The 26908-nt window shown below is 40.8% G+C and overlaps 1 protein-coding gene across 7 annotated transcripts in view; it reads right to left on the bottom strand.

Moving 5' to 3' along the window:
- SIPA1L1 (signal induced proliferation associated 1 like 1) overlaps nt 1-26908 on the bottom strand; it is a 184530-nt gene that overhangs the window by 11647 nt on the left and 145975 nt on the right. For 5 of the 7 annotated variants that reach the window (XM_048484057.1, XM_048484062.1, XM_048484058.1 and 2 more), the window contains 5 exons: nt 18646-18764; nt 16673-16791; nt 15125-15570; nt 10035-10271; nt 8527-8692 (listed from right to left, as the gene is read on the bottom strand). In XM_048484057.1, coding sequence (XP_048340014.1) covers nt 8527-8692; nt 10035-10271; nt 15125-15570; nt 16673-16791; nt 18646-18764 — 1087 coding nt within the window. Of the gene's footprint in view, nt 1-194; nt 224-8509; nt 8693-10034; nt 10272-15124; nt 15571-16672; nt 16792-18645; nt 18765-26908 lie in introns of those variants that run through there. The other 2 variants (XM_048484064.1, XM_048484063.1) reach the window with 2 other exon arrangements.

The following is a 26908-nucleotide window of genomic DNA, read 5'->3' as shown; positions in this document are numbered from 1 at the left end:
CAAGAAACACAGAGAATACAAAACAATTCACAATGACAACATATAGAAATAAAAATAAATTGAACAGAGTATATCCATTCATAGACCTTTGTGTTTTCACAAATATTTTTTGTCAAAGACTTTCACAGCCGGAATCACTAGGGTGTTGTGGGTTTTCCAGGTTGTATAGCTGTGTTCCAGTAGCATTTTCTCCTGATGTTTCACCAGTATCTGTGGCTGGCATCTTCATATTTTTTGGTTAATGCCAATAACATGACACACAACTCTTTTTAAAAATAATGTTTTTAATTACATTCTTATCAACTACACAGCACAACTAAAACAATACACTACAAAACTCAACAGTGAACCAGCCACTCTAACTTTAATCTGCACAAACAACAAAAGTTACGCACCACATACGACTGCCGGCCCAAAACCCATTGCTAAATTTATCTTTAATGTTATATAATTTCCATTAATATCTAGACCAACAATATTTAAAACTACTGAATTGGAGTTCAGTTTCATATGAAAATGGAAACATAATGTAACCCGTATCTCTCTAACTTATTTCTCAGATTTAAAGGCAATTTACATAAAAATTTCCCAATCCCTCCTTATTCTTCTATCTAACACAAATTAAATGCTTAAGGCTGTTATCTGACAATCCTCTTATTAATAATATCTAGCATTCTAGTTTATTTTATGAATTTTTATGTACAATTCAACTGTTTCAACAATTAGGTGTTATTAAGTAAATTCTGTAATGTTTTTCTTGTAAAATTCTTTGGTAGTTGTTGCAGAAGTAATTCTCTGTAGCTGCCCTTTATATGTAAAGAGGTGTTCTTCCAATTTAAATCAAGTGAATCTTATTCGTTTCTTCCTTAGAGCATCCACTAGAAAAGGACAGTCCTTTCGCTTCTGTAGAACTCTTATCAGAATTTCTTTCATGACGCTGACTCTGTTATTCATCTTAAATGTTGAATGATGGGCCTCCATAATTTGATCTGCAGATTCTTTTGCATAGAAGAAGATAACAATGTGTCTACACAGTTCCTGTGATTTTGGATTTTTGGAGTTTATTCTGAATACTTTTTCAGCCTTTGAAGCCATCTCGTCATCTTCCATCATTATAAATTTGGCCAAAGGCAAGGAAATTTTCTTTTTTTAGATTCTCTTTTGAAGGATCTTGTTCCTATAGTACTCTCCTCAGTCTTAAGGCTTTTACTCTGGTCTGATATTCCAATGGGAATATAGCTTGATGTGTGCTAATGTGTTCCATTTGAACTGAGTTAACTCCTTTTCTGAAATCTTAAACTTCTTCCTCTGCCATTTTCCAGTCAACTGATCAATTTTCTTGAAATTATTCTTTGTTTCTTTAAATTCCTCCAGTATGTTTCTTTCAACACTTTTTTTAGAGTCCATTTCCAACTGTAGGCTTTGCATATTTGGAGCCATGGTTTTTACATCGTTTGATAGCTCCAGAATTTCCAGGGACACTGATCCTTTTCTCATTGCAGCCACTGTCTTGAACAACCACTAGATGTCACTGTGCAATAGGCACCCACGTTAGGAATGGACTATCACTGGAACCATTCTTGCCTTCTTTGCCACACTCTCTGATTCAGTAAAAGTTCCCTCCTTTATCGTGTATCTTTTCTAATCTTAATCTGGCATTCCACCAGATCCAAAGAACAATGAGCTTAGTCTTATTTTATAGTTGCAAAGCAGCTATTAGTCTCTAATGCCTTCACTTCTGAGAATCCTCCTTAAATCATTTTTCAAGTTTCATTTTTACTTTTGCAAACTTTTACTATAAGTCTGTACATTTCAGAGAGATCTTCTGATTTTCGCCGGGTATGTCCGCAACACGTTTCGGACTTCTCTTACTGTTCTCTATTTTTGTCTTTATTCCTTCAGTGAGAGATGTGTGACTTGGATGTAGTCTTCCTTAGGGAAGGCAAGGACTCTGGCAGGGAAATGATGGTGGTGCCACGAACTCTGACCTCTACTCCAGCGAATCATTACAGTAAACATTTCCTTCCCATGATATTCTAACTAGGGGAGGCTGTCTTAGGGGTCTATGTGACTTCCTCTGGCTCTCTCCTTAATCTGGGTAGGTATGCAGCTCCCTTAGAACTGCTAACTGGAGCTTGGGATCCCACAGCAAGTCTGAGAATGACCGGAAGTCCCACGTGACATCCAACTCTTGGCTAGACTAGAAGTTCCACATGATCCAGCTCTTGGCTAATGGAAGGTAGGTAAGACAACAGAAATAATGTAGTTTGAGGAAATATTACTGCTTTTAAAAATGTCAGGGAGAATACATGCTCCAGAGCTAAGGAAGGTAGGAATACATTTTTTTTAAGTGCAGTGTTCATATCATGGCAGGACACTGCTGCAGGTAACACATTGACACATTTTAAAGAAAGTTGAATTCCGTAAGAAGTCCTTTGCTACCACCACCTTCCATAAAACACTGCAGTGGACCTTCTGGGGTAAAGGGGAGGGATTGCATTTTCCTATAATGAAATATTTTGGCAGCTGTTGGCTAAATAGGATGTCATACAACAAAAGTTTAAAGCTGAGCATTTACTGCAATAATTAACAGTTGTGCATTTAGTGGCATTACATGAAGGGGCACTGACAAAATAGCCCATCCTCATTTCTCCTGCTTTGCACACAGGGTATTTTGCATTAACAGTTTTAGCAGGATATATTGATTCCAATGTCCCTTCTACATAGGCAGAAAATCTACTGCACAGCTTGTATAACAGGAATGGCTTTCTATGATAAGGAATGCTAAGAACAGCAATCTGCCAGAACATCGTATTTCCAAAGCCTCAGCATTGATAGCTGGTTGAGAAACAAGTCCTACTTAAGGAAAAGTCTGATCCACATGGGTATTGTGGTGGTGGTCTCAGAAGCTCCCTAGACCACCTAGCTTATCATGGAGCCATCAGATAGCAGGCATCCAAACATACTTAAATGCTCTCCTGGTTAAGGACTCCCTTCCATCCTTGGTGTGAGGCAAAAGAGGGAACGGGAAGAGTTTTAAAAACATTTTTTGTCAGTTGTAGAAAGCACGATTCAAGAATTTTTCAGAGATGGAAATTTCTGCAGCATGCCCCTGCCCCTTCTCTAGTCAATTTGCAAGTGCTTTGCATGTTCAGAGGAGGTGATGTACTCTGTGATCTTTTCAGGTTTTTTTGGGTGGAGGCAAGGTAGAAATTGTCTAGAAAGTGAGTCACAGTATACATCACCTTCTTTGAACTGGCAAAGTAATTGTAAACTGACATTGTAAATGAGGTGATGCTCAGCATATTCATTCTCTGTCTTGTGTTTTCCCATATTTGGAAGGGAGGTAATGCATTCCTGATGAGTGATCTTCCACTCATACAACCAGTTCAGGAAGTATTTCTGAAATTCAAACTCAGCTACACTTGCGATCAGCAACATCATAACATGGCAGTTTCCACTCAGTTGGGATTCTTCCATTAAAAAAAGATCAGAATAAAAGAACTAATGCCTGAAACGCCAACACTCTATGTAAACAGTGACAAATTGCAAAAAAGAAATGTCTAGAATTTGATTTTGTTTGGGGACCATTTCAGTCCTCTTAAAAACATTGTTTGCCACTTAGTTCTTTCTGGATTAACATTCTGCATAGCCCTAAACGGAAAGTTATGTAAGAAGAGGAATGGGTTTTTCCTCATCTTCTTCCTGAGATGCTAATTTTCCATATATAGGGATTTCTCTCTCATGGAGGTGCATTTACAGCCCAATCCAAAGGCAGGAGGGGCGGTAGAGTGCCAGCCAGGGATGGTGCTGCAGTGTGCCTACAAAGAGGCAATTGGTGGGGTAGGCACTGAGGGTGAAGGAGAAAATCCTTTTCTCTCCTGGGAAAGCTCATTGTTGGGGATGACTTACACCACATTTTTGGTGGTTTAAGTCTGCACTGCAAAAGGGGGTGTTCCTGAACTGAAACTCCACTGGGAACCAACTAAAGTTGCTCTGTCCCAGGAACACCGCTGGAACTCCCCACAGCGTGGGGGCAAACTTCTGGATTCAGGTACGCAGCCACCGAATGGCATCCCACTGTCAAGGTAAGTTTATCTGTTTCACATCCATGCCCGTTTATGCGGCACTGATGTCAATGGTACTGGTGTCATGCTGCTTCAGTGTGGCTTTGCCCCCCTACCTAAGTCGAGTCACCCGCTGTCTGCAGTTGCGAGTAATACAGTACAGAATGATGTTTCTGAGATGAGCTGTTTGTCTAAAAAGCACCCCAGACAGACTTCATAGAGTGCTAATATTCAGAGACATGTGCACTGAAACTCATATTATTTATGCTTTGGCAGCTCATAATGATAGCCTTTAATAAACATGAAGGTAAATGTTACAGTCTGTACTGTCTCTGATTTAGGCAACATACTACAGTCACAGAGTAAGCCCCCTCTTCTCCTCTCCATTTCATTTTTACAGAAATGGGAGGCACTTTCAGGATTTCCTGTTTTGGGCACCAGAACGCCTTGGTGGTCTCTGGATAGGAGGAAGTGAGGAACAGCATGCAGAAGTTAATAGAAAGAGCTGTACTGCTGATCAGAGAACAAATGCAGCTTCTTAATAAATTGTGTCAAAGAACTAGGAAAGCACACGTTGACAGAATATGTTCTCGATAGCAGTGGCAACAGTGTTAATGGTAGTATTACCATCATTTGCTTCACTGAGAAGAAATCATCTATCTATGAATGGAGAATTACTCAACAAAGCAGATTCCATTGATCAAGAACATTTTCACAATAGGCACACACCGGCTGGGATTTAGTAAAAAGAGTGAAGGCCTTGCTTATGCAGGCTATGAGATAGGTATTACTCTTTCCCCACACAAAGTCACCTATGGCTAATTTCTTTTCCTACAGCCTCAAAGGCAACACTGAAAAATAATCTGCATATAGCACCCCATACTTACAAGTTTTTAATAAGCCTCTTTGGGTTTTGACAAGGAACGAAAGAAGTTGCAAGTGCCCTCTTTTGCACGGTTGCTGTGGAAACCATTTAGCCTCTGACAAGCATGAAATGTTAAGCAGTAGCTTTCAGCACAGAGGTCTTAGAAATCAGAAGTCCCTTTCAAAATTATTCACTAAATGTTTTAAGATTGTTAAGCCATTAGAACTTCTCGTGTAACTTTAGATATTGTTCTGAGTGGATTTAGCTCACATGTGTACTTGCTTCAAAGTTTAGAGAGCAATTCACATCCTTTCTAAATGAACAGCAGCACTGGTTCTGCAGGAAAGTTCAATGCACTTTCAACATGTCATTACTCAAGATCAAACCACAGAAGAGTTAATCAAGTGAATAAGAATAGAACTCAACATTCTGTTAATACTAGTGTCCCTGAAACAAATGATTCCTGTCGCTTATTAAGAGATGCAAGAACATTTTAAATAATTATTGCAGCTGCTAATATATTAGAAGCTTTCCAACATAAAACTCTGCAAGAACTAAAAAGCCCAGGGCTCTTCTACGAAGTCAAGACAGATTCTCTAGTTATGAGGAAAATTCAAGAATGTCAAGAGGGTTTCTATCCTTTTTGCTACCACAGGTAAAAGAATATTTTCTAGGAGACACTGCAAAGATGAAATAATGTAATACAAAGCAAAACCTCTTTTTAATAGATAACATTAAAAACTGTTTGGGGTTAAGCGTAATCATTTCCCGAGAGTTTATCAGAAACTTTCAGGCTACAAACGTAAGAAAATAAGAACATAAGAGCCCTGCTGGATCAGACCAGTGCTTCATCCGGTCTAGAATCCTGTCTTACATAGTGGCCAACCACTTAGACAGGAGGGCCAACAACATGGCATAGAGGCAGAGGTTTTCCCTGAGGTTACCTCCTAGTTCCTGTATTCACAGGTTTACAGCCTCTGAATGTGGAGGTTCCCCTTAATCACCATGGCTCTTCAGTCTTTCCACCTAATCATCTTGGTTGCTCTCTTCTGTATTTCTTCCAGCTCTGCAATGTCCTTTTTGAGATATGTGACCAGAACTGTACATAGTATTCCAAATGAAGGCACATCATAGATCTATCCAGGTGCATTATAATATCAGCCATTTTAATTTTCAATCCCTTTCCTAATAACCTCTAACAGAGACTTTGCCTTTTTCACTACTGCAGCACACTGTATTGACACTTCCATTGAGCCCAAGACCCCAAGATCCCTTTTCCCTCTCAGCAAGTTCACACTCGAATAGCCTATATTTGAAGTTCATATTTTTTTTGTTCCAAAGCGCACCAACTTCATTTATCAACACTGTACTTCATTTGCTATATGGTTGCCCACTTTTGGGTGTATGACATCAGGACATGGTCACTTATCAGTTTTTAAATGTCCCAGTAAAATACCCCAACTTAGTCTCTCATCATCTCAATCTGACTCAGTGATTCAGTCTCCCTTCCTGACAATCGTGGCTGTGGCATGGGCACATGTCCCACGCTTTCCATAGTAAACACCGAAGCAAAAAATTAGTCAGGCTTCTCCACTATCTCTCTATCTTCCTTTAGTAGTCTCTTTATTCCTTGGTCATCCAAAGGCCCAACTGCTTCTCTGGCTAGTTTCCCGCTCCAGGTATATTGAAAGAGATGCTTATTGTTTGTCTTGGTTTAACAACCTGCTCCTTAAATTGTCTTGCCTGAAATAAAGTTTTAAAAGCCCTCTCAGCCATCAGGGAGGGCACAGGCAAAGCGGGGGAGGTGGGGTGGAGCCCAAAAGATGCCTGCTTGTACTGTTCCTTGCAAAAGCCCTCTTTGTTGTTACTTTGTACTGAAAGATTGATCTCTCAATATGTGCACTTTAGAGAAGCAGCATGGAGAGGGGGGCGAGGGGGAAGGCTCCAGGGCCCCTGGCAACTGAGGCTGTGCTGTGCTGGTGGAAGAGAGAGACTGAACACAGATGTTAGACAGAGATGGGGAGGGGTTCTCCCCACCCCACTATACATATAAGAGATTGGTGTACTGATATTAGATCAGTGAATTTAGCAGGAAGAAGCTGACAGCATGGGGGAGGTGAGAGGGAAAGCATGCAAAGTACTGCGAGGGAGTGGGAAGGCTGGCCATGAGTTGAGAGAAGATGTCTAGGGCAAAGCTTTGCCCACTGGCAAATCTGTCCCACTCTGGGGGTGAAGCAAGATTTAAATTGTGCTATAATTTGCTTGTTGCGAAGAGAGTGGAAAGTGAAATTGGGGCTCCAGAAAATACGTCTGTACAAGAAATCTTGTGGCAAACACTGCTGTTCATTATGCTGCAAAGACTTTGTGCGTAATTGGCCAAAATGAAATAAAAAACATGAAAAAATTCAAGGATAACACAATACAACACACATAAACGAGCGGTACATTTTTACCTAGATACACATCGTTAACTAAGATCTGCCCGAACGTCATCTCTTAGTCAATGTTTTCAACTCCAATATAGAGTGAATTTGGTGGCTGCTTTGGGGGACTGAGTTTCCAGGAAGGAGGCAGCCATCAAGGCAGCCCTACCGGCCTTCAGAAAGCCAGGACACTCTAAGGACCCTTACGAACATACAGAATAGTGCACTTTCAATCCACTGTGCAGCTGGATTTTACTGTGTGAAATAGCAAAATCCACTTGCAAACAATTGTGGACTGAAAGTGCATTACTCTGCATGTGCGGAAAGGGCCTAACCATGCCATCCATAGCATAGTTATTCCTTTCTAAGTCCACTGAAGTCAATAGGTTAATTGGGTGTAACTGCTGTGGATGGCACTATCAGTCCGGGCAGCACTGCAAATCTCTAGGCATCAAGGGATATATTCAGAAGATGATAATTAAGGTCTTAAGAAATGTAGGACTTTTTAAAAGGAACTTGGATTTTGGAGTAGAAACTAACTTGAAAGTCAGCATAATTTTTATGGCCCTATCTGGTTTACAATGAAGTGGGGGGTAGATGAGGGGGTGAGGGAGGAGGAAGAGAAGAAGAGGAAGAAAACAGACTAAAGCTAGAGGACAGTAGGAGACAGAAAGGATCCTTACTTTCCCTCAGAGGAATGGATTTAAACACCAGTTTCTGAGCTATAACTCTAGAACTTTCTGGGACTGTTTCTAAGCCACTGCAGAATGTGTATATGTATGACTACACAGGGACCACAAAGAACAACAGTGGCTTACAGTCTAAGTCAGGGGTAGGGAACCTGCGGCTCTCCAGATGTTCAGGAACTACAATTCCCATCAGCCTCTGTCAGCATGGCCAATTGGCCATGCTGGTAGGGGCTGATGGGAATTGTAGTTCCTGAACATCTGGAGAGCCGCAGGTTCCCTACCCCTGGTCTAAGTGATATGGTAAGTGAGAATTCTATCACATAATGTGTATCCTGCTCTTCTTAACAAATACACACACACACTGAAGCTGCTTAGACTAAGCATTACAAAATACAAACACAGCAGTCACAATATGGAGTTTTGATGAAGCAATTGTTGATCACTCTTGATATCAAAGCAGGATACAGTTGTGCAGCCTATACCTTAAAGTCCTTCTGAGATTCTGGTGTTGGACTTTCTAGATCTATCAGCTTCTTTAATTCTTCCTCAATGTTTGATTTAGATGTTCGCTTTGGTGAGGCTCGAAGATCTCTGGCTGATGCACGTAACCGAGGATGTGCTACTTCATTACCATCACTCTGGTGGCGCCTTTAGAGAAAAGAGGATAAAACGTGAGGAACCAATGCCTCTGGAACAGAACACTCTAAACAGCTACTAGATACTCAGAAAAAAGGGTTAGGTAGAAAGTGGGTATTTGGGATAGGTAGGTGAGGAGACTGTGGAATTCAGTTTGATATAGAAGACCCAAATATAGGGATACCTGTTTAAAGGAATAAACCTGTTAGGAACATTAATCATTGTGCATCAACAATAACTTTGTTCATATAGCTGCCACCATGACTATGCTCCTCCTCCACCTACAGCTACTTAAATTTAAATGACTTGTCCCTGTCTTCCATGAACTAGGATGAGAATATCTAGCATCAAAGATTTCTTTGGACTTGGCCACAGGATCCCTTTTGATTTACTATGTTCTGTTCTGCTCCCAGAACCAAGCAATCATTTCATGCATATTTCCTTTTATAACCCACCCATTCCTTTTTAGGGATCTGTATCTTAATTTATACCATATACCTTTTGTCTTGCTATATGTTTAAGCCTTGGTCTCTGACTTGCTTCTGACCTCACTGTCATTTGCTCTCAACTTCAGCCTTCTGTATAAAAAATTAACAGCATTTAAGCTAAAAAGAATAAGAGCCTGGCTTGTTGCTGGTTACATGTCACCTTGAATATGCAGGAAATCTAACAGCATTCAAATCTGCTCTCTGGAGCTCCTATTTGTATTCTGATTTGGAGAGGATTAATACATAATAATACAGGAGACTCTCTTGCTGTTTTATTATAATTATTTTTTGTTCTCCAAATCCCAGCATTCCTGAGAAAAGATGTGTCCCAAGGAACTCAGAAGTAACACAAGAGGGTTTGAAGCAACCATAAATGATGTCTGACTAGTAAACCAAGCGAATGATTTCAATGATTTTCCCTGGTCAATGATTTCTTGAAATACTTCTAGCTTCATTTCAGTCTCTATTACAAACTGCCAGCTATTCCCTATTCAAGGTCACTTTTGAAGTGCCATACATTTTAACAGCTGTCAGGGGAAAAATGCCAAACACTCTTCATTTGAGTATTCAGTACTTGGGGACCATTTAAAAATTCAACCAGAGAACAAGAATACTAAAAAAAAAAAAAAACCCAGGAAACAAACTGTTTTTAATCCATCCATTAAATATTTGAAATGAATTATTTGAACGCTCTGATCTGCTTCAGCAGGCAATGGCAATCTCTACAGAATTTTAAGAGTTTTTATGGCTTTAGCTAGTTTAATTCACTTTCACTTAAATTCCTGAAGAATTTTCATTGAGAATGAAGTAAACCTGTTCATGATTAAAATTAACCACCCACCAAAACAGAATGGAAGTGATCTTACTTTCTTGAATCCATAAACCCCACTGAGTTTATTGTCCCTTCAGGTTTTTTCCATCCAATCAGGTACTTGCTAGTAGCACCCTGGCGTGGGTAGAAAGTCCTAGGGCCACAGGAGGAGGAGGAGGAGGAGAAAGAAGGTGCAAGCTGTGGGGAAGTGGCAGAATGAAGCTCTTCTTTAGGTGAACTCCTGGCACTGGTGAAAACAACGGGGCTGGCAGAGTGTCGGGAACCCATGGTACTGGGAGAGAAGCATAATACAGAAAATGATGTGCATGCTTATATTGTGTGCAATTAATTTCAAAGCTTTATTCTGTCATGCGGGTCACAAAGTTTTGTTAGGTGCAACTTTACTTCTATAGCCTGCAGATTGCGAGTGTGAAGGCAGGATTTTTTTTTTACTCTTGCACAATGCCTAACAATTTTGATAAATTCTTCTAGCAGTTGCAAAGTATTCCCCTACTGATAAAGAAGCATCGATACATTTACCAAAATAACTTCAAATAGCAGCAAACCAACCCAACCATAATGATCACTGTCATCCAACTGACAAACAGTGAAAAATTCCTGCATAAACTTAAATAAATGTTTATGTGCAAGGCTGACACATTATGCCACCGGGCGCATGCTGCTGTTTTCTGGCGCACCACTTTTTTCTTCAAGCCTACCTCCGTGTCCCTGTGTAGCTCTGTCAGGACGAAGGGACATGCCCCCTGCCCTCTGACCCCGGGCCATTGCTTCTGCATTCAGGCACCCTGCTACAAGCTTAGTGCCCATTTGGATGGCATAGGTGCCAGTGGCAGGGGTACACTGGCTCCGTAGGCCTCCCCCCCCGGTGGCTTGCACTGTAAGTCATCTAACTGATAGTCACACAAACTGTACTAGGCTGAAGAGGCATCCTCCAAAGTTGCACTGATCTACCAGCTTTCATGTCACTTCTGTAAAACAGCAAAATTAACAGAATTGTATTCATGAAACAAAAGTTAATATATTCTGACTCATGACAACTCTATGAATCAAAGTCCTCCAAAACATCACATTATTAACAGCATTGATTATGAGGTACACTTTCTCTTAACATACTGAGCAACATACAGATTAGATCACCAACTTTTTAAGTTCCATTTGGAATCCAAGTAATTACTGAAATTGACCCAAAGGCTTCTACAACTCTGTGTTTACCTTTCTCCACAGTGGATTTTGCCAGTATTGTTTGTCCATGGGAGTAGCATCAGAGAGGGCCCAAACCACAGTACTGGAGAAGCAATGGGAGCTAAAAACTTCATCCAGTTCTGAATTACTTTTTGGATACTCATCAAATTAAATCTTCATTATGAAAAACTATGTTCGGTCACCTGTCCACTCAGTTGTTTATCAGTTGTAGTCAGCACACTCAAAGAATTCAACAAAGGCTCTGCCTGTTTAGAAAAGTTCACAAATATTCAACTGTGCAAAAACTGTGCATGAAAGTTTGAATAGTGCTATACCACAGCTTCCTCTGGTCTGCTGATGCTACCTCCTCTTTTTTTCATTGCATTATTTAAATGCATAAAATATTCAGATTCCACAGTTAGTGATTTACAGTTGTGTATGTGGGGGGGGGGTTGATGTTCCCTCCAGCTGACAGACTTGTTGATTGTTAATGGAAAATTCAGACAAGCTGCAATTCTTTCCCCATGTGAATAGCATTTTTATTGTTAAAACTTCTTCTTCTTCTTCTTCTTCTTCTTCTTCTTCTTCTTCTTCTTCTTCTTATTATTATTATTATTATTATTATTATTATTATTATTATTATTATTATTATTATTATTATTATATAATAACAACAACAACAACAACAACAACAATAATAATAATAATGATAATATTTATAAGCCGCCCTCCCCCGAAGGGCTCAGGGCGGCGAACAACAGACAATAGAGCACAGTAAAATCAGTAATATCAACTATAAAATCAATTAGGAACAGCTCTATATATTAAAACCCAACCCCATTAAAAGCAGCGTTCTAACATCAAATATATCGATGGCGTCTCTCTAATCAGTCCCCTGAAAAGGAAATGGGAAAGAAAGGGCGGTAGGTTCACAGATGTTATGGAGAAAGCAAGGAGGGGGGGAACCATCAGCGGCCGGACCCCTCAAAGGCCCGGTGGAACAGCTCTGTCTTGCAGGCCCTGCGGAAATCATTTAGATCCCGCAGGGCCCGCGTAGCTGGGGACAGAGCGTTCCACCAGGCAGGGGCCAGAGCTGTAAAAGCTCTGGCCCGGGTGGAGGCCAGCCGCGTCATTGAGGGACCAGGGAATACCAGTAAATTGGCCTCTGCTGACCGCAGAGGCCGAGTTGGGATGTATGGGGCAAGATGGTCCCGCAGGTACGGAGGCCCCAGGCCGCGCAAGGCCTTAAAGGTCAGTACCAACACCTTGAAAATGATTCGGAATTCAACCGGGAGCCAGTGCAGGCGGCGCAACACAGGTACAACATGGTCTCTGGGGGCACCCCCTGTGAGCAAACGGGCCGCCGCGTTCTGGACCAGTTTTAGTTTCCGAATCAGACGCAAGGGAAGGCCTGCGTAGAGCGAGTTGCAATAGTCTAGCCTGGAAGTGACCGTTGCATGGATCACAGTGGCTAGGTCCGTTTGAGAGAGGAAGGGGGCCAGCCGCCGGGCTTGGCGAAGATGGAAGAACGCAACCCGGGTTACATGGGCCACCTGGGTCTCCATTGAAAGAGACGAATCCAGGTGGACCCCCAGGCTACGGACGGAGGAGGCCGGTGCCAATGTAGCCCCCTCCCACACCGGCGGCTGAAAATCCCCAGCCTCACCCCCCCCCCGACCCAGCCAAAGGATCTCCGTCTTCGACGGATTCAGTTTTAACCTGCTCTGCTTCAACCAACCAGCGACCGCCTCCAAACAATGCTGGAGAGCTACAGGGGCGACGACCGTTCCCCCCTCCACCAGCAGAATGAGCTGAGTGTCATCAGCATATTGGTGACAGATCAGCCCAAAGCTCTGTACCAACTGAGCAAGGGGTCGCATATAGATGTTAAATAATAGCAGGGTCAGCAGCGCTCCCTGAGGTACACCACACTGAAGTGGGCACTTTCGGGCACTTTTTGTTATTGGGCACTTTTGTTATTTTGGGCACTTTTTGTTATTGGACTAACAAAAAGGGTATCTTGGAATTGTTAGGCTTTTTTAAACAGTGTTTTTGACTCATCACATTTGCATGACCTGCAGTTTGAAACAGGAAAGACAGGCAAACTGTTTTAGAGCACGAGTATGCATGCACCTTCTCTCACTGCCTTATGGCAGCTGTTGTCTATTTTAAAGGAAGACTTCTTACTCTACCAATAATTGTGTACCTTTTGCCCTGTCATGATGAAAATCTGCTCTGATTGGCTGCCTTCAACTGTTTATAACCCTGTAGAATATGAAGCAATTTAGGTATCAAAGCTGGAGAAATAGCTACTGGCTTGGAGCGAGGCTTCTTGACATGGCATTTTATTTGAAATTGCAGTAAATGATTGAAACATCTAAAGAGCAGACAAATGTGTGTATAAACAAATGGTTCAGTTACAATAACTTTGAACATCTGACTTGTTCCATAATCTAAGTATCTCTATGATTATTTTTGAACTGAATGCAGGTGAGAGTATCCACCCATCACTGTTATGTACTATAAAATAATATGTGCGATAATTACTGCTAATATTCTAAAGACTAGCAGTAAAGCTTGTTGTACAAACAAATACAATGGGCTGTAGAAAACTGTTGGGAAGAGTGCTCGTGAGCTTCTTGCCAGCCTGGCTGGGTGGTGAGACCGTCACTGCTTGCAACATCCTTCTTTTCTTCCTTCTCTCATCCTCTGCCCCTCCATGGTAGTGGAGAGGCCTGGGTGCATAGCGCACCCCTCCCTCCATTTGTTATGGACAATGCCCAGCACTCATCAGGGCAGTCATACCCCCTTCCATATTTGCAGAACTGGCATTGCACTGGGTGGCACAGAGGCCTAGTGGATGGTCTCCTTTCAAGCCACAGGGCACCAGAGCAGTGGCTTTGAACAGCCTCTGTGAGCAGGCCTGTCCCTGGCCTGTCCCCAGTTGAGGAGACTCGTAGGGGGCTTTTGGAAGGGCATATGACTGTGGTCAAGGCTTTGCGCACACAAGAGAGTTGCATTTCTTGGGAAGTGGGGAGGGAAGGCGTATTGGTGATGATTGTGTTGTTAAAGTAAAGGATTGTTGGAGGTGTAGACAAGTCGGCCCCTTCAGCTCAGGAAACAGTGCCCTATGAGCTACATCTCCCAGAGTCCTTTGCTTTCAGGAGTGAGTTGCTGGGAACATGACTTGCCTTTTACAGAATAGGATACAAACATGCCAACTTGCCACTGTTTATTTTTACAATTCTGTTCAGTGTTTTCAACTGTGCATTTATCCCATCTCTATTTAGTTCACACTGTTTGGGCTGAAATTAAATAGAAATCTGAATATAAAATGTTGATTAGAAATTCTGAGGACATAGGAAAACCTAAACAGAGAAGCATTTAAGATGTGCGCCTGCTAATTTTGAGTCCCTCAGAAACTCTGAACTCTTCTCTTTCACTTGCTGCTCACTGTAAATATCCATGGTATGTTTTACCACCTTAAAAGCCAAGTGCAAAATTATTGGGGTAATAAGTATATAAAATTCCAGCATTTTGCAGACTTCACTTATCTAGGTCTTTTGCTTGGATACAAATTAAACTATGCTAATTTAATCACTTTGGCTTGGGAAGAAGCGTGAACTCAAATGTGAAATGGAGGCAACATATACAGCTTGTTTGCCAGTCCTCAACCCACAGCTTTGTATGTTGTGTATGCACCATAACAATATTGTGTCCTGCTGCCATGTTCTGATCCAGAAATACACCTGCACACTACTGAGTCTTCTGCAATAAAATCTCCACCCACAGAAGAAAATATGTGTTCATTTCATGCTCTCTGTCTGCATTCAAATGTTGGCCCACCAAGTAAAGTAGGTACACACACACACACACACACACACACAGACACACACACACACACACAGACACACACACACACAATTTTTAAAAGAAAATTACCTGGCATGGGGAATGGCATCACTAAGGCTAAAAACACTGTTCTCTCTTGTCAAAGGATTAGAGGCTGGCTGACTTTTGGTATGAATATCCAAGCTTAATGACGATTCTGTCTTCCTGTCCATCATATGGCTCTCTTTTTCTAAAGTCCGGTCAGAAATGGAGACTACTTCACTAGAACTGTGCCATAATGGTGTTACTTTTTCTTTTACGAGTCCTGATCGAGGAGATGTTGCTGAGTTGCCAAATGAAGCTGTGCTGCCATGGCTGGGACCATAGGAGGTGGTATCAATGCCGCTGTCGGCAGAAGTGCCTTGAAGATAATTGTAGCTGTTCAGATCTGATTCAGTCCTATCTCCACTGTCATACCACTTTTCATCACTGTGCACACTAGAGGCGTTGCTGGACAGCGTGTTACTGCTTGAATGGCTGGAATAGTGGCTCTCTGACTGCAAAAGAACAAAAAAGGTAAATCAAAGCCAACATTTTGGAGAAGAGGCAAAAAGAACAGGGGCAACGACATATTACATGAAGATTCTCCTCAGGGTAAATTGCCCAAGCTGCTAAAAGGTGTGCTGTAGATGTTACAAACCGAGGTGCACTCCTGATCTCTTGTCCTCCTGTTCCCTGCATCCTGAACAGTGGCAGTCATTGTAATGTTAGGCTTCCTTTCTATGCTAAGGGAGTAGAACAACTACTGGACATTTATGCTTGGCCATCAAAAAGATAATTAATACTTAAGCTGGCAATAACTCCATAAGTAAGAATACATCTTGAAAAATATACATGTAAAATTTAATGTTCTCAGATGTCTGTAATAATTGTATTTGTAATCGATATCGGAAAAAAATTAAATATGTCAAAGTGTAATTATTTATCGTATTGAACACCGACAGCCTTCATAGTTTCAATTGTTTTGGGGAAATTAAAATTCTCAAACTGGCTCTTTCCTTTTTAAGAAACAGACAATGCCTCAATCTGTGTACATTGTTAGGAGAGCAGATTCTGCTCTCTTCATTTAAGAATGTGGCTCTGATGCACAGTTCTGAAATTACCAGATTAGGATGTGACCTGTGTAAACAAACAAAATATTTAAAATGTCAGGAAAATAAGACACTAGAATGAGAAAATATGAGGTTATTAATAAAACTCTGAAAGTAAACATGACAATTAACTCCATCAGACTTTTCACATTGTAAAAGAATGTTGGTGATGCAACAGGTCTTCCATGTGGGATATGGAATTCACTACAGATCTGAACAGGAAACTTGTTTCTGGAAAAATCAGAATTCTCACAAATACAGCCCACTACAAAGCACCGAACCAAGACCCTACTTGTAAGTTAGAGCAAAATATTTCTATTAACATATTTTATATTAAATGTGCTTTTAAACTTGTAGGTTGGTTTCACCACCTCTTCTGCATGCTAGCAAAGAAGCATAGTTCAGGAGAAAACAGAAGCTCCAAAAGGATATTCATCATCTGAAGAACTTCTGAAAAAGAAAAGCATTTTAAAAAATGGATAAACAACCATTCGGAATGATAACTTACATGGCCCTGTTTGTTTGGAGACAAGTGGACAACTGGATCCTGCCTCATCAGTCTTCCAGTGGGGCTCTCTCTGAAGGATGGCAGTACCTTTGATACTGCAGGGAGATGGCATGTTGGTTCTGTAATAGGTCCCACAAGACAGCATTTACCACCAAAAAGCTCCTGTTTTCTATTGATTGGTGCTAAACTAATGTAGTTTTCAGGTTAAGAATCTAAACCAGAATGTGTCAAACCAGAATGTGTCATCCTTTCAAACCAGAATGTGTCATCCTTTCATCTATGGGACTAATGTACTTGGACCTGATACTATGGTCTAAAACTGAAGAATCCTTGCTATTTCAAACAATGTTATCAGAACATTTTCTGAAAATGAGGAGGAAAGTACTTCTTTTCTCTAATTTGATATGTGGGCATTTTACATTCCAAAGCATAACTTTATAGCAGCTACGTTCACTGCCAACATCAACACTCATACAATATGAAAAAGCAATTCTGAAAAACATGAACTTTACTTGTATTGTTACCACCTCAACAGTATACAAATATATACAATTAAAGTATTCTTCCAAAATGACAACTAAACCACAGTCGGTCCCCCCCTTCCCCCCGCCCCAATTGTTAAACAGATATGGGGACTGGGAAATGGCTAAGTGGCTTTAATAATAAGGCACAACTCATTGACGCAGTGAAATTACTAGAACAAAGTGGATCTTCTGAATTGGAGAATTGTGTTTCATTTCTGAACTCACAAAGAATTCACTGCATACTTCAATCTGTGTTCAAACCTATCTTATTTACTCAGGAGTAAGCTGCCTGGTGACAAGAATGATAGTAAGAGCATTTTTAGAAGTATCCTTTTCTAATATTCAGCTGTCTTAGGAGGATGGAGTTAGCCTTCTCTTTCCCAACTCCCACCTTCAGTGTTATTATCACTTATTAGTAAGTGGGATGACAGAACAAGCTCCCACTTGCAGTCATTCCAGAAAACTACAAAAGGTTTTTTGCTTTGGCTCTGGGTTGGTCATTTTGAGATTTTAGAAATGGCCTGGTTCAGGTCTGTCCTCATTCTTGATCTTGTCAGTTGTGGCAGCCTTTGCCTTAGAACACTGCAGACCTCCCAATGCACCAAGTCTCATCTCCAGGTCCTGTTTTTTTTTCTCTCTGCTTGTGTTCTAATAAATTATTACAGAATATTATATGACCACTTAATTGGGTGAAATTATGATGAAACTGATTTCCCTGACCAAACCCACAGGACGCAGTCTTGAGTGTACTGTCCAACAAAACAACCAGCTTTTGAACCTGGGCATCACTGATTAAGCTAGTCACAATGTGCCAGTGTCATTGCTGAGATGAAACCATGGCAGAAATCTTAATGCTATCTACTAATTTCAGGTCCCTAGTTCAGCACACAGCAATTGCAAACAAAGAAAAAAATGTATGTGCTGTAATTCCAAAGGAGAGCTTAACCATGCAAATCTTCAGTCCCAGCTGATTTACGTTTATGGTCCTTTCAACCTACCCCTTCATCTTGGTGTGTAGTGATTCTTTACAATGCTAGTGATCAAAGTACCTACTTGCATGTACAGCAGTTGTTGCAATGAGGGCACTACAAATTGCTATGGACTAAATGAAAATTGCATTAAACTGACACAGCACTAAAAGGAGGCAGGACAAACCAAAGGTAAGGATAAATAATAAATGAGCCTGCGCAACAAGCTTCTTAAAGGTGCCCCCAAAGACTGGATGACTGAAACTGATGTATCCTCAGGGAATTTTATTTCTACCTCACATCATGCTCACAGGGCTCAAAGGACACTGTACAGTTTCCTGATATGTAATAATTCATTCTGATTAACCAGGAGCAACATTCAACCACCAAGGCGTCGCTGCTTTTTAGAAGTGGAAGAATGGCTTGCCAAAGTCACCTTGTCACAAACACAATTTAATTTCTGCAGGAAGCAATTTCTTACCCATCTGGTCAGCAATGCTATCTTCACTTCTCTGCCAACTGGGTGTGGATTTACCACTGCCACTAGTATCTGTATTCTGTCTGTCAATGGAGGCAGGAGATCTACGGCTCATTCCAAACCTGTGGAAAATACAGTCACTCTTAAATTCTGTGTATGGAAAAAGCTGTTTACATGATTTTTTTCATTATAACAATCCCCGTGGGATAGCTATGTTAATCTGTTAAAACAAAAAAAATGAGGAATCTTGTACTATCTTAAAGACTAACAAGTTTTTATTTTAACATATGTTTTCATCGATGAGAACTCCTTTTAACAGACAATGAGTGGGTCTTCACAGACAGACAGACATAATACAGATAGGAGGTTATGGTGGAGGGTGTTTTAAACAGCAATGTCAAAAGGCCCAGAATTGCAGGAAATACAGAGCCAGATGTAATGACTTCTAGTTCCAATAAGCCTTAGAGCAAATATCAACAACAAAGCGGAGTGTTTCTATTATATTCTCTCAGCAAAAATTTGTTCCAAGACTGAAACTGGCTAATAATCCTATCAGCAGACAGGTGAAATGTGAATACACTACATGAGGTGCATATATAGTAGCCTTTATTTTACATTAAATGTATTGATATTTGCATAAACTGGTGACAGAATCTGCACAGGCTGTAACTAACAGAACTCCATGGAGTGTAAGAGCTGAGTTCACCAGATAAATCTTGCTCTTGCCTTCCAATTTGATTGATCTTTTTGGGGATACAGGGCAGGAAGTGTACTCAGATGACTCAGCCTTCCACCAGGCCAGAGACAATCCTGAGCTATGTCCATGACAAGTGGGGGACGATCTCCAAACTGTAATATTATTTAAAGACAGGAGCTTTAGAAAACCTGAGCACAGGGATCCAAGCACTATGTACCAGGGCTCCAAAGGCTACAGCAAATTACACAGGTTGCTTAAGACTATGTTGCTTAAGACAAAACGACTGTGTTGCTTAAGACAAAACGACTGTGGCATTTATTCTCTTGTATCCAGCTTGCTGGTTGGTGGTAAAGTGTAGATCAATGGGGAAGGCAATGGCAAATCATAAACACAGTCTGCCTACTAAACACTGTCATGTGACATCACTTCATAGGTCAATAATGACCTGGTGCTTGCACAGGATTTGCACTCTTAAAAGGCTACCACACAGTTCACTTTTTAAATTATGGATATACCCAAATGTTTTTAAATAATGAAATTTCTGAAAGCTGTCTTATGTCAAGACTGTGTGAGAAGTTAAATGTGTGATCAGGCTGCAGATCCATAATCTTTACTTAGCCAACTTTTACAACTTTCTGAAATGTATCCCATCAAAAATTTCAGAAACAAAACTCTTTTAACACACACGTGTGCACACTTTGTCTCAGTGACCTTAGTCACATTATCCCCATTTCTGTCTTTTCATCTTAACGCTTTTTTGAGAACACATCTGATCTTCAACAGCTTCAGCCAGTAAAATTCTTTTGTGAAAAGGCTGTTCATGGATGAATTTCTCCTCTCTGCTTTAGTCCCTCCACAACTATCCTCAATGTCTTTGATTGCCACTTGTGAGAAACAATTGCACTCTAATTTCCTTTTTCCAGCAATTTAAAAATGTGTAAGATTTTATAGCCACTAAATTTCAATTACTTAAGCCATTCAGCTCTATTGGTTGCAATCAAATTTATCATTCATTTTAACATTTGTATACTCTCCTGTGGTTCACTAGTTTTCAACCATGGCAGGGTACAAGATGAGGGTGTGTTGACAGAAGCTAAATACAGAGAATGCTGAGATGGCAGTTATGCCTAATGGTCCAGGATAGAAATTCTAACTATGGTCTCCCCACTGCTGAGGTTTGCAGGTTTGTGGGGCATTTGGAACTTCAGATCAAACATCTAAAAGTTTAACAAAATGCTATGAATCTCAGATTCCAACATTATGGCTGTCATGTGCATTTATAACCTTGAAACTCTATGACTGGTATGGGGCTGTTATTCAACATCTGAGTGGACAAAGAACATGGTGGGCAGCTGCTTCAGTCTTTGTCCGCCTTCTTATCTCCAACTAGTGTCTCTTAGAACAGTCAAGAATTATCTGATGGTATTTTTGACAATATGTTATACAAAGGAACAAAGGCATACAGGGCTACTTCCAATGTAATATTTTGCAAATATGATGATGTATTGTCGAAGGCTCTCACGGCCGGAATCACTTGGGCGCTGTGTGGTTTCCGGGCTGTTACTCTAATACAGAAATCAGAAGGGTTACTCTAATACAGAAATCAGAAGGGCTGCAAGACCAAGAACAAGCCACATGAACAAAGATAAAGAGCCATCCAGAGGGAAAGTGTTCTTACCATACATCAAGGGAACCACTGATCGCATAGGAAAACTGATGAAGAAGCACAACCTACAAACAATCTACAGACCCACCAAGAAAATTCAACAGATGCTACGTTCAGCAAAGGATAAGAGGGATCCTTTAGCTACTGCAGGAGTCTATCGCATACCATGCAGCTGTGGACAAGTCTACATAGGAATCCACCAAACGCGAGCGACATACAGACATCGTATCAAAGAATTACACGAAAGGCACTGCAAGACTATTTCAGCCAGAAAAATCAGCAATACCTACAGAACACATGATAAACCAACCTGGACATAGAATAATTATTTGAAAAAAACAGAAATTCTGGACCACTCTGAAAGCCACTACGCCAGACTACACAGAGAAGCAATTGGAAACTATAAGCATTACATGGACAATTTTAACAGGGAAGGAAGAAACTATGAAAATGAACAGAACTTGGCTGCCAGTGTTGAAAAATACTAGAGTCAAGACAGTGTCTAACCAGCTCCACACAAACATAGGATGACCATAGACAAAAGAAACAAAGGCTTTCAGGATAACTTTCTATTCAGATGTTCCCACCTCAGTGACCTTTAAGTTATCTCCAGTGTTACGCCCATGCTATAGTCTTCATTGTTACTCATACTTCTATTCAGATGCCCTCAACTATTGACCTTGGTTGCTAGCCTTCTTTGTTACTCACAGACAAGGTTTCTCCACCCACCCTGGACACTCCAACAGATATATACTCCACTTGCTTTCCCAACATCAGATCCTCTGAAGATGCCAGCCACAGATGCAGGCGAAACGTCAGGAGAGAATGCTGCTAGAACACAGCCATACAGCCCGGAAACCACACAGCGCCCAAATATGATGATATTTTTTTTGGGGGGGGGGATGTGTGTGTGTGTGTGTGTGTGATTCTTATTGTGATGAACAAGGAGAGAAACTGACAAATGCATTCAAACTGGATTTTGGTTAAATTGACCTGTTGAAACAGTTGTTTATGAGCAACTGTGTATCCAGCATTGGAAGATACGTTCCACAGAAACATTTTCCAGATAGATTCATCCATAGGAGTCATCTCAAAAAGCGATCTCATGAACAAAAATTGGGACTGGTTTGCAAAAAGAGAGACAATGTTAAATTATTGAATTTTAAAATAGTTTCTGCCTTCAGGCTTGAGGACAGACTGAACTATGACTCTTAATTTCTATATGTGATTGTCCAGAAATTGTATAGAAATCAGTTAAGCAAAGAGTATTGCCTTTTGATTAAATTGTGGCAATTTGATTGAATTCAACTATTTTTGTGACTCTAATCAACTGCTTGTTCAAAAGAAAAAATACTGGAAACAATGTAAGTCTTTTTTCAATAAAAACAGCTATTTTGGACATTAAGGGGCTGATTTAAATAGATATCTGCAGTAGAACAGGACTTCTGTTCTCATGGGAGGGATTACTGTGTTTGAAATGGTTGCTACTTACTTTGTGAATAGCCATATGAGTTGAGTATGTGCAAAAAACTACATAGAAACTGAAAAAAATACATTCTAGAAAAATGTGCATTAAAAATGCATAAAAGATTCAAATGAAGAGGATTAAAGATGGCCTTCAATAGAAGTCCAAGGAAAATCCCAAAGGGAAGCTCCAAGCCACTCTCATTACAGTTGCTAAAATTTCCCTAAATTTTTACTAAATTGCCTCTTCAACATACATCAAATTCCATCCTCACTAAGAATGCAAGCTGGAATAAAAAGCCTAAAATCGGGGGTGGGGGGTGGGTTAGTGTGAAATAAAAAGCGATACTTCAGCAGTCTCAGTGAGCCGCAGTTTGTGCAAACTATCAGTCTCTGGTACACCTTTTTTTAATCCTCAAACTAGCTGCGTCAGCAAGAATCTAGGAATGTAAAGTGAGCATTATTGATTCCATTACAAAAAGTAAGCAACATCATTTGTAATATTTTATTTTTCAGTTCTAATTTTAATTTACCTAATGCAAAAATAAAATAAAGTTTCGAGGCAGATTGCAAAGAATAAATAAAACCTATACATTTATTAGTGAAATAAGCTAAACAGCCAAACAAAACAGAACAAGAACATAAAAACAGCAAGCCTACTAAATGGCATAAAACTTAACTAAAAGTTTGGGAAAATAAAAAGATTTAAACTTTAAAAACTGATGCCAAGTTCCTCTCTGGATTGAATATCCCTTATGCAGGGCTCTACCACAGGCAAGGGTTGTTGCCCTGTGTTTATATAATTATTTAAACTGACACACCTGGAAAAACATCCCTCAAAATAATCTGAAAAGTTTGGAGAGGCAATTATTTTGATAATCTGGAATCCAAGATATTTAGATGTTCTTTTTTAAAATCAATGCCAACCGAACTCTGCCAGGAAACAAACTGAAAGTCAGCTGAGAGGTTTAAATCACAACTGAGATATGTTTTAGAAACACCTGCTGAAGTTCACAGCTGTATAACCCTGAAACTAGCCCTGAGTCAGGAGCCATGTTTTTGGGTCACTTGATGACTTCTTAGTGCTATCTGAGGTTGTGGAAGAGAAGTCATATTTGATATTGAGCCCTTCGGGGGTAGAGCGGTCTATCAAGTCGAATAAACAACAACAACGGGCACCCCCTTGTCGTGGGGAAGGGGCTTGCGTGCTTCGATGACATTGAGAACTATGCTGGAGGTAATGTATACCACCGGAAGGGGCTCCCAAGCCAGACAGGTCTCATCTGAGAAACCAGACTAAGAGTGTCCACCAACCCATTCAATATGGTGATACAAATGAAAAATTATTCCATACCGCATCAGTCGCTGCGCAGGTTAACAAGGGCCACGTCACATGCTGGGGTCCCTGGGCATGCGTTGACAAGTGGGCTACAAGTGGACCAACCATCCAAAAGAAAGAAGTATAGTGCGCAAGAAAATCGTGCCATCATGGCTTGTTACTACAACTCAGAGCCAGAAAAAAAGAGAATACTTGAAGTGGATGTATGAACTGTGGAAACAACGCTACGCAGATTCAAATATCACTGAGCAAAGACTGGTAGATCAAGGTGATTCATCATACGGAATAAAGTGTTTACAGAGATAGAACTGGAAAAAGTCCAGAAAAATTGTGAAAAGAAAGCAACTGTAATGCCAGAAGAAAGAACAGTATATACTCCAGAAACAACAGGAGAGATAATAGCAGAACTTCTAGATGAAAATGCTAGTACAGGGGAGAAAATAATAGTACAACCACCAGAGAAAGTCCCCATGGAAAAACTGATAGACTGACAGAAAGAGATCACCAAACAACAAATAACAGCCACAGCAAGAAAAATTGAAAGATATGAAGCAAGAAACATCCAGTACAGACAAAATCAGCAATTTCGATCAGACCAAAGGCATTTCTACCAAAGCCTCAACACAAAAATCAACGTTGAAAGCAAAAAACCAGAGAAAAATGCAACATTTTGGAAATATTTGGAAAGATTTGTGGGAAAACGAGAAGGATTACAACAGGGAGGCGCAATGGATAAAAGATTTTGAGAAAGATGTTGGCCAAAAACAAATGCAAGAGTGGGAATTACAATTGATATGATAACAAATCGAAGCAAGAAAGTGAAAAACTGGACGGCACCAGGACATGATCAATTGCAGACTGCAGAAAAACTGACTCATGGGGAAGCAGCAAGGCTCCCCAACATGGCTAGACACTCCCTTGAGGACAGTTCTATTCTTTGGCTTCCTGATGGCTCATAAAAATTCAGGCCATAATTAACAATCCAGGTTTGCAGAGTAACTTGATTTCTAGGACCATCCAGAAATCTGTGGTACAAGTGAAGTCATCTGCTTACCTTTGTTAATCAGACCTTTCAATCTGACAATTTAATTTAAGGACCATCAAGTTCTGCCTATAGCTCTTTGTTAAACCAGGCAGAACTGATGTTCTGGGCAGATAACTTAATCACCCCAGAATGGAATCTCCCATACTTTTGACATGGCTACTCATGCCCCTGTTTGGAGTTCCTCCTTCTTCCTGCTCCTCTAAAATACAAACCTTCCAATATGACTAGAAGTTTCTAGCTGGAACCCAACCCCATCACAGCAGAAACATTACTCCCTTTCCAAATACAACTAACGGTGCATAAAAATCACCTCTCTACCCTCAGACCTTGGTAGCTGGATCCTACCTGTCACCTCAACCTCATTGTTGGTCAACTTCAGGGGTCTGCAACCTGCAGCTCTCCAGATTGGCCATGGTGGCAGGGGCTGATGGGAATTGTGATCCATGAACATCTGGAGAGCCACAGGTTGCAGACCCCTGGTCTACTTCCTTACTGAGATCACTGAGTCTAATCGTGGCTACAAACTGATCTGCAACAGAGGCTCCCAAAACATGCTGGATTCTTCCTTTTTCATCTGATTTCTACACAGACTAGGACAGGTATATCTTTGCTTTCTATCTTGCACAGTGCAAAATGAATTTGTGAACCTCCACCCTGATGAAATCAATCATCTAGACTGGGCTCTGCAGGCTAATGGCTACTCCACAACAAAAATCAGAAGAGCTTTAAGACCAAGAGAAACCCAGAGGACAGAGGAGAAAGCCCCCCACAGGAAAAATATTTCTACCATACATCAAGGGAATAAGCCTAAGCATTTTATTGTCATTGTGCACGCACAACGAAATTTACAGCAGAATTCCTCGATGCACACAATTTCAGACTCATACCCCATCCTCACTTTCCCCTTCCTCCACCCATCCCCACACAGCCCCAAACACATCAACACGAAGCTGCAGAGTTTAGCATAGCCACAGCTCTAGAGTAGAAGCTGTCTCTAAGCCTCTTTGTCCTAGTTTTGATAGACCTGTATCGTCTGCCGGATGGTAACAGTTCAAAAAGAGAGTGTGCTGGATGAGACGGGTCTCTCAGAATATTTTGGGCTTTCTTTAGGCTTCGGGAATTATAGAGTTCTTCCAAGGAGGGGAGAAAGCAGCCGATAATCCTCTGTGCAGTAGTGATCACCCTTTGGAGCGCCTTCCTATCTGCCACTGTGCAACTGGAGAACCATACACAAATGCAGTAGGTTAAGACACTCTCTATAGCACAGCGGTAAAAGGACACCAGGAGTTTTCCATTCAGTTGTTGTTTCCTTAAGTCTCAGATAGTACAGTCTTTGCTGGGCCTTTTTAACCACCGTGGCAGTCTGTATGCCCCAGGTCAAGTCCTCTTTAATCATAACGCCCAGAAATTTTAAACTAGCCACCCGCTCTACTTGATCTCCATTTACAGATCTACTTGATCTACATTTACAGAATCACAGATCAAACAGGGAAACTGATGAAAAAGCATAACGTACAAACCATCTTCAAACCTACCAGGAAAATACAGAAGATGCTATGCTCAACAAAGGACAAGAGAGACCCCCTCACTTCTGCAGGAGTCTATCGCATACTCTGTAGCTGTGGAAAGGTCTACATAGGAAGCACAAAACACAGCATTCAGGCTCGTATTAAGGAGCATGAAAGACACTGGCGGCTTTACCATCCTGAAAAATCTGCAGTTGCAGAACATGTGTTAAACAAAACTGGACATAACATTTAATTTGAGAAAACTGAAATTCTGGACAATTTGGAAGGTTACTAAGTCAGACTTCACAGGGAAGCCATTGAAATTCACAAATGCCAACTTCAACAAGAAAGAAGAGACTCTGAAAATTAACAAATCTTGGCTATCAGTACTTAAAAAATGGACTGATAACCCCACCCGCAATACAATGCACTCAATCACACTTTTGCATAGCAAGTTCCACCCAAGCACTTACTGATTGGACCCTACCCTGTCACTAAACTTTCCCTTCTCACTAGACACAGTGTGAAACAGACTTTTCTCTGTGAT

The sequence above is a fragment of the Sphaerodactylus townsendi genome, linkage group LG02 (assembly GCF_021028975.2).
Source record: "Sphaerodactylus townsendi isolate TG3544 linkage group LG02, MPM_Stown_v2.3, whole genome shotgun sequence".
NCBI classification, from domain to species: domain Eukaryota; kingdom Metazoa; phylum Chordata; class Lepidosauria; order Squamata; family Sphaerodactylidae; genus Sphaerodactylus; species Sphaerodactylus townsendi.
This window is presented reverse-complemented; position numbering and strand designations above follow the sequence as displayed.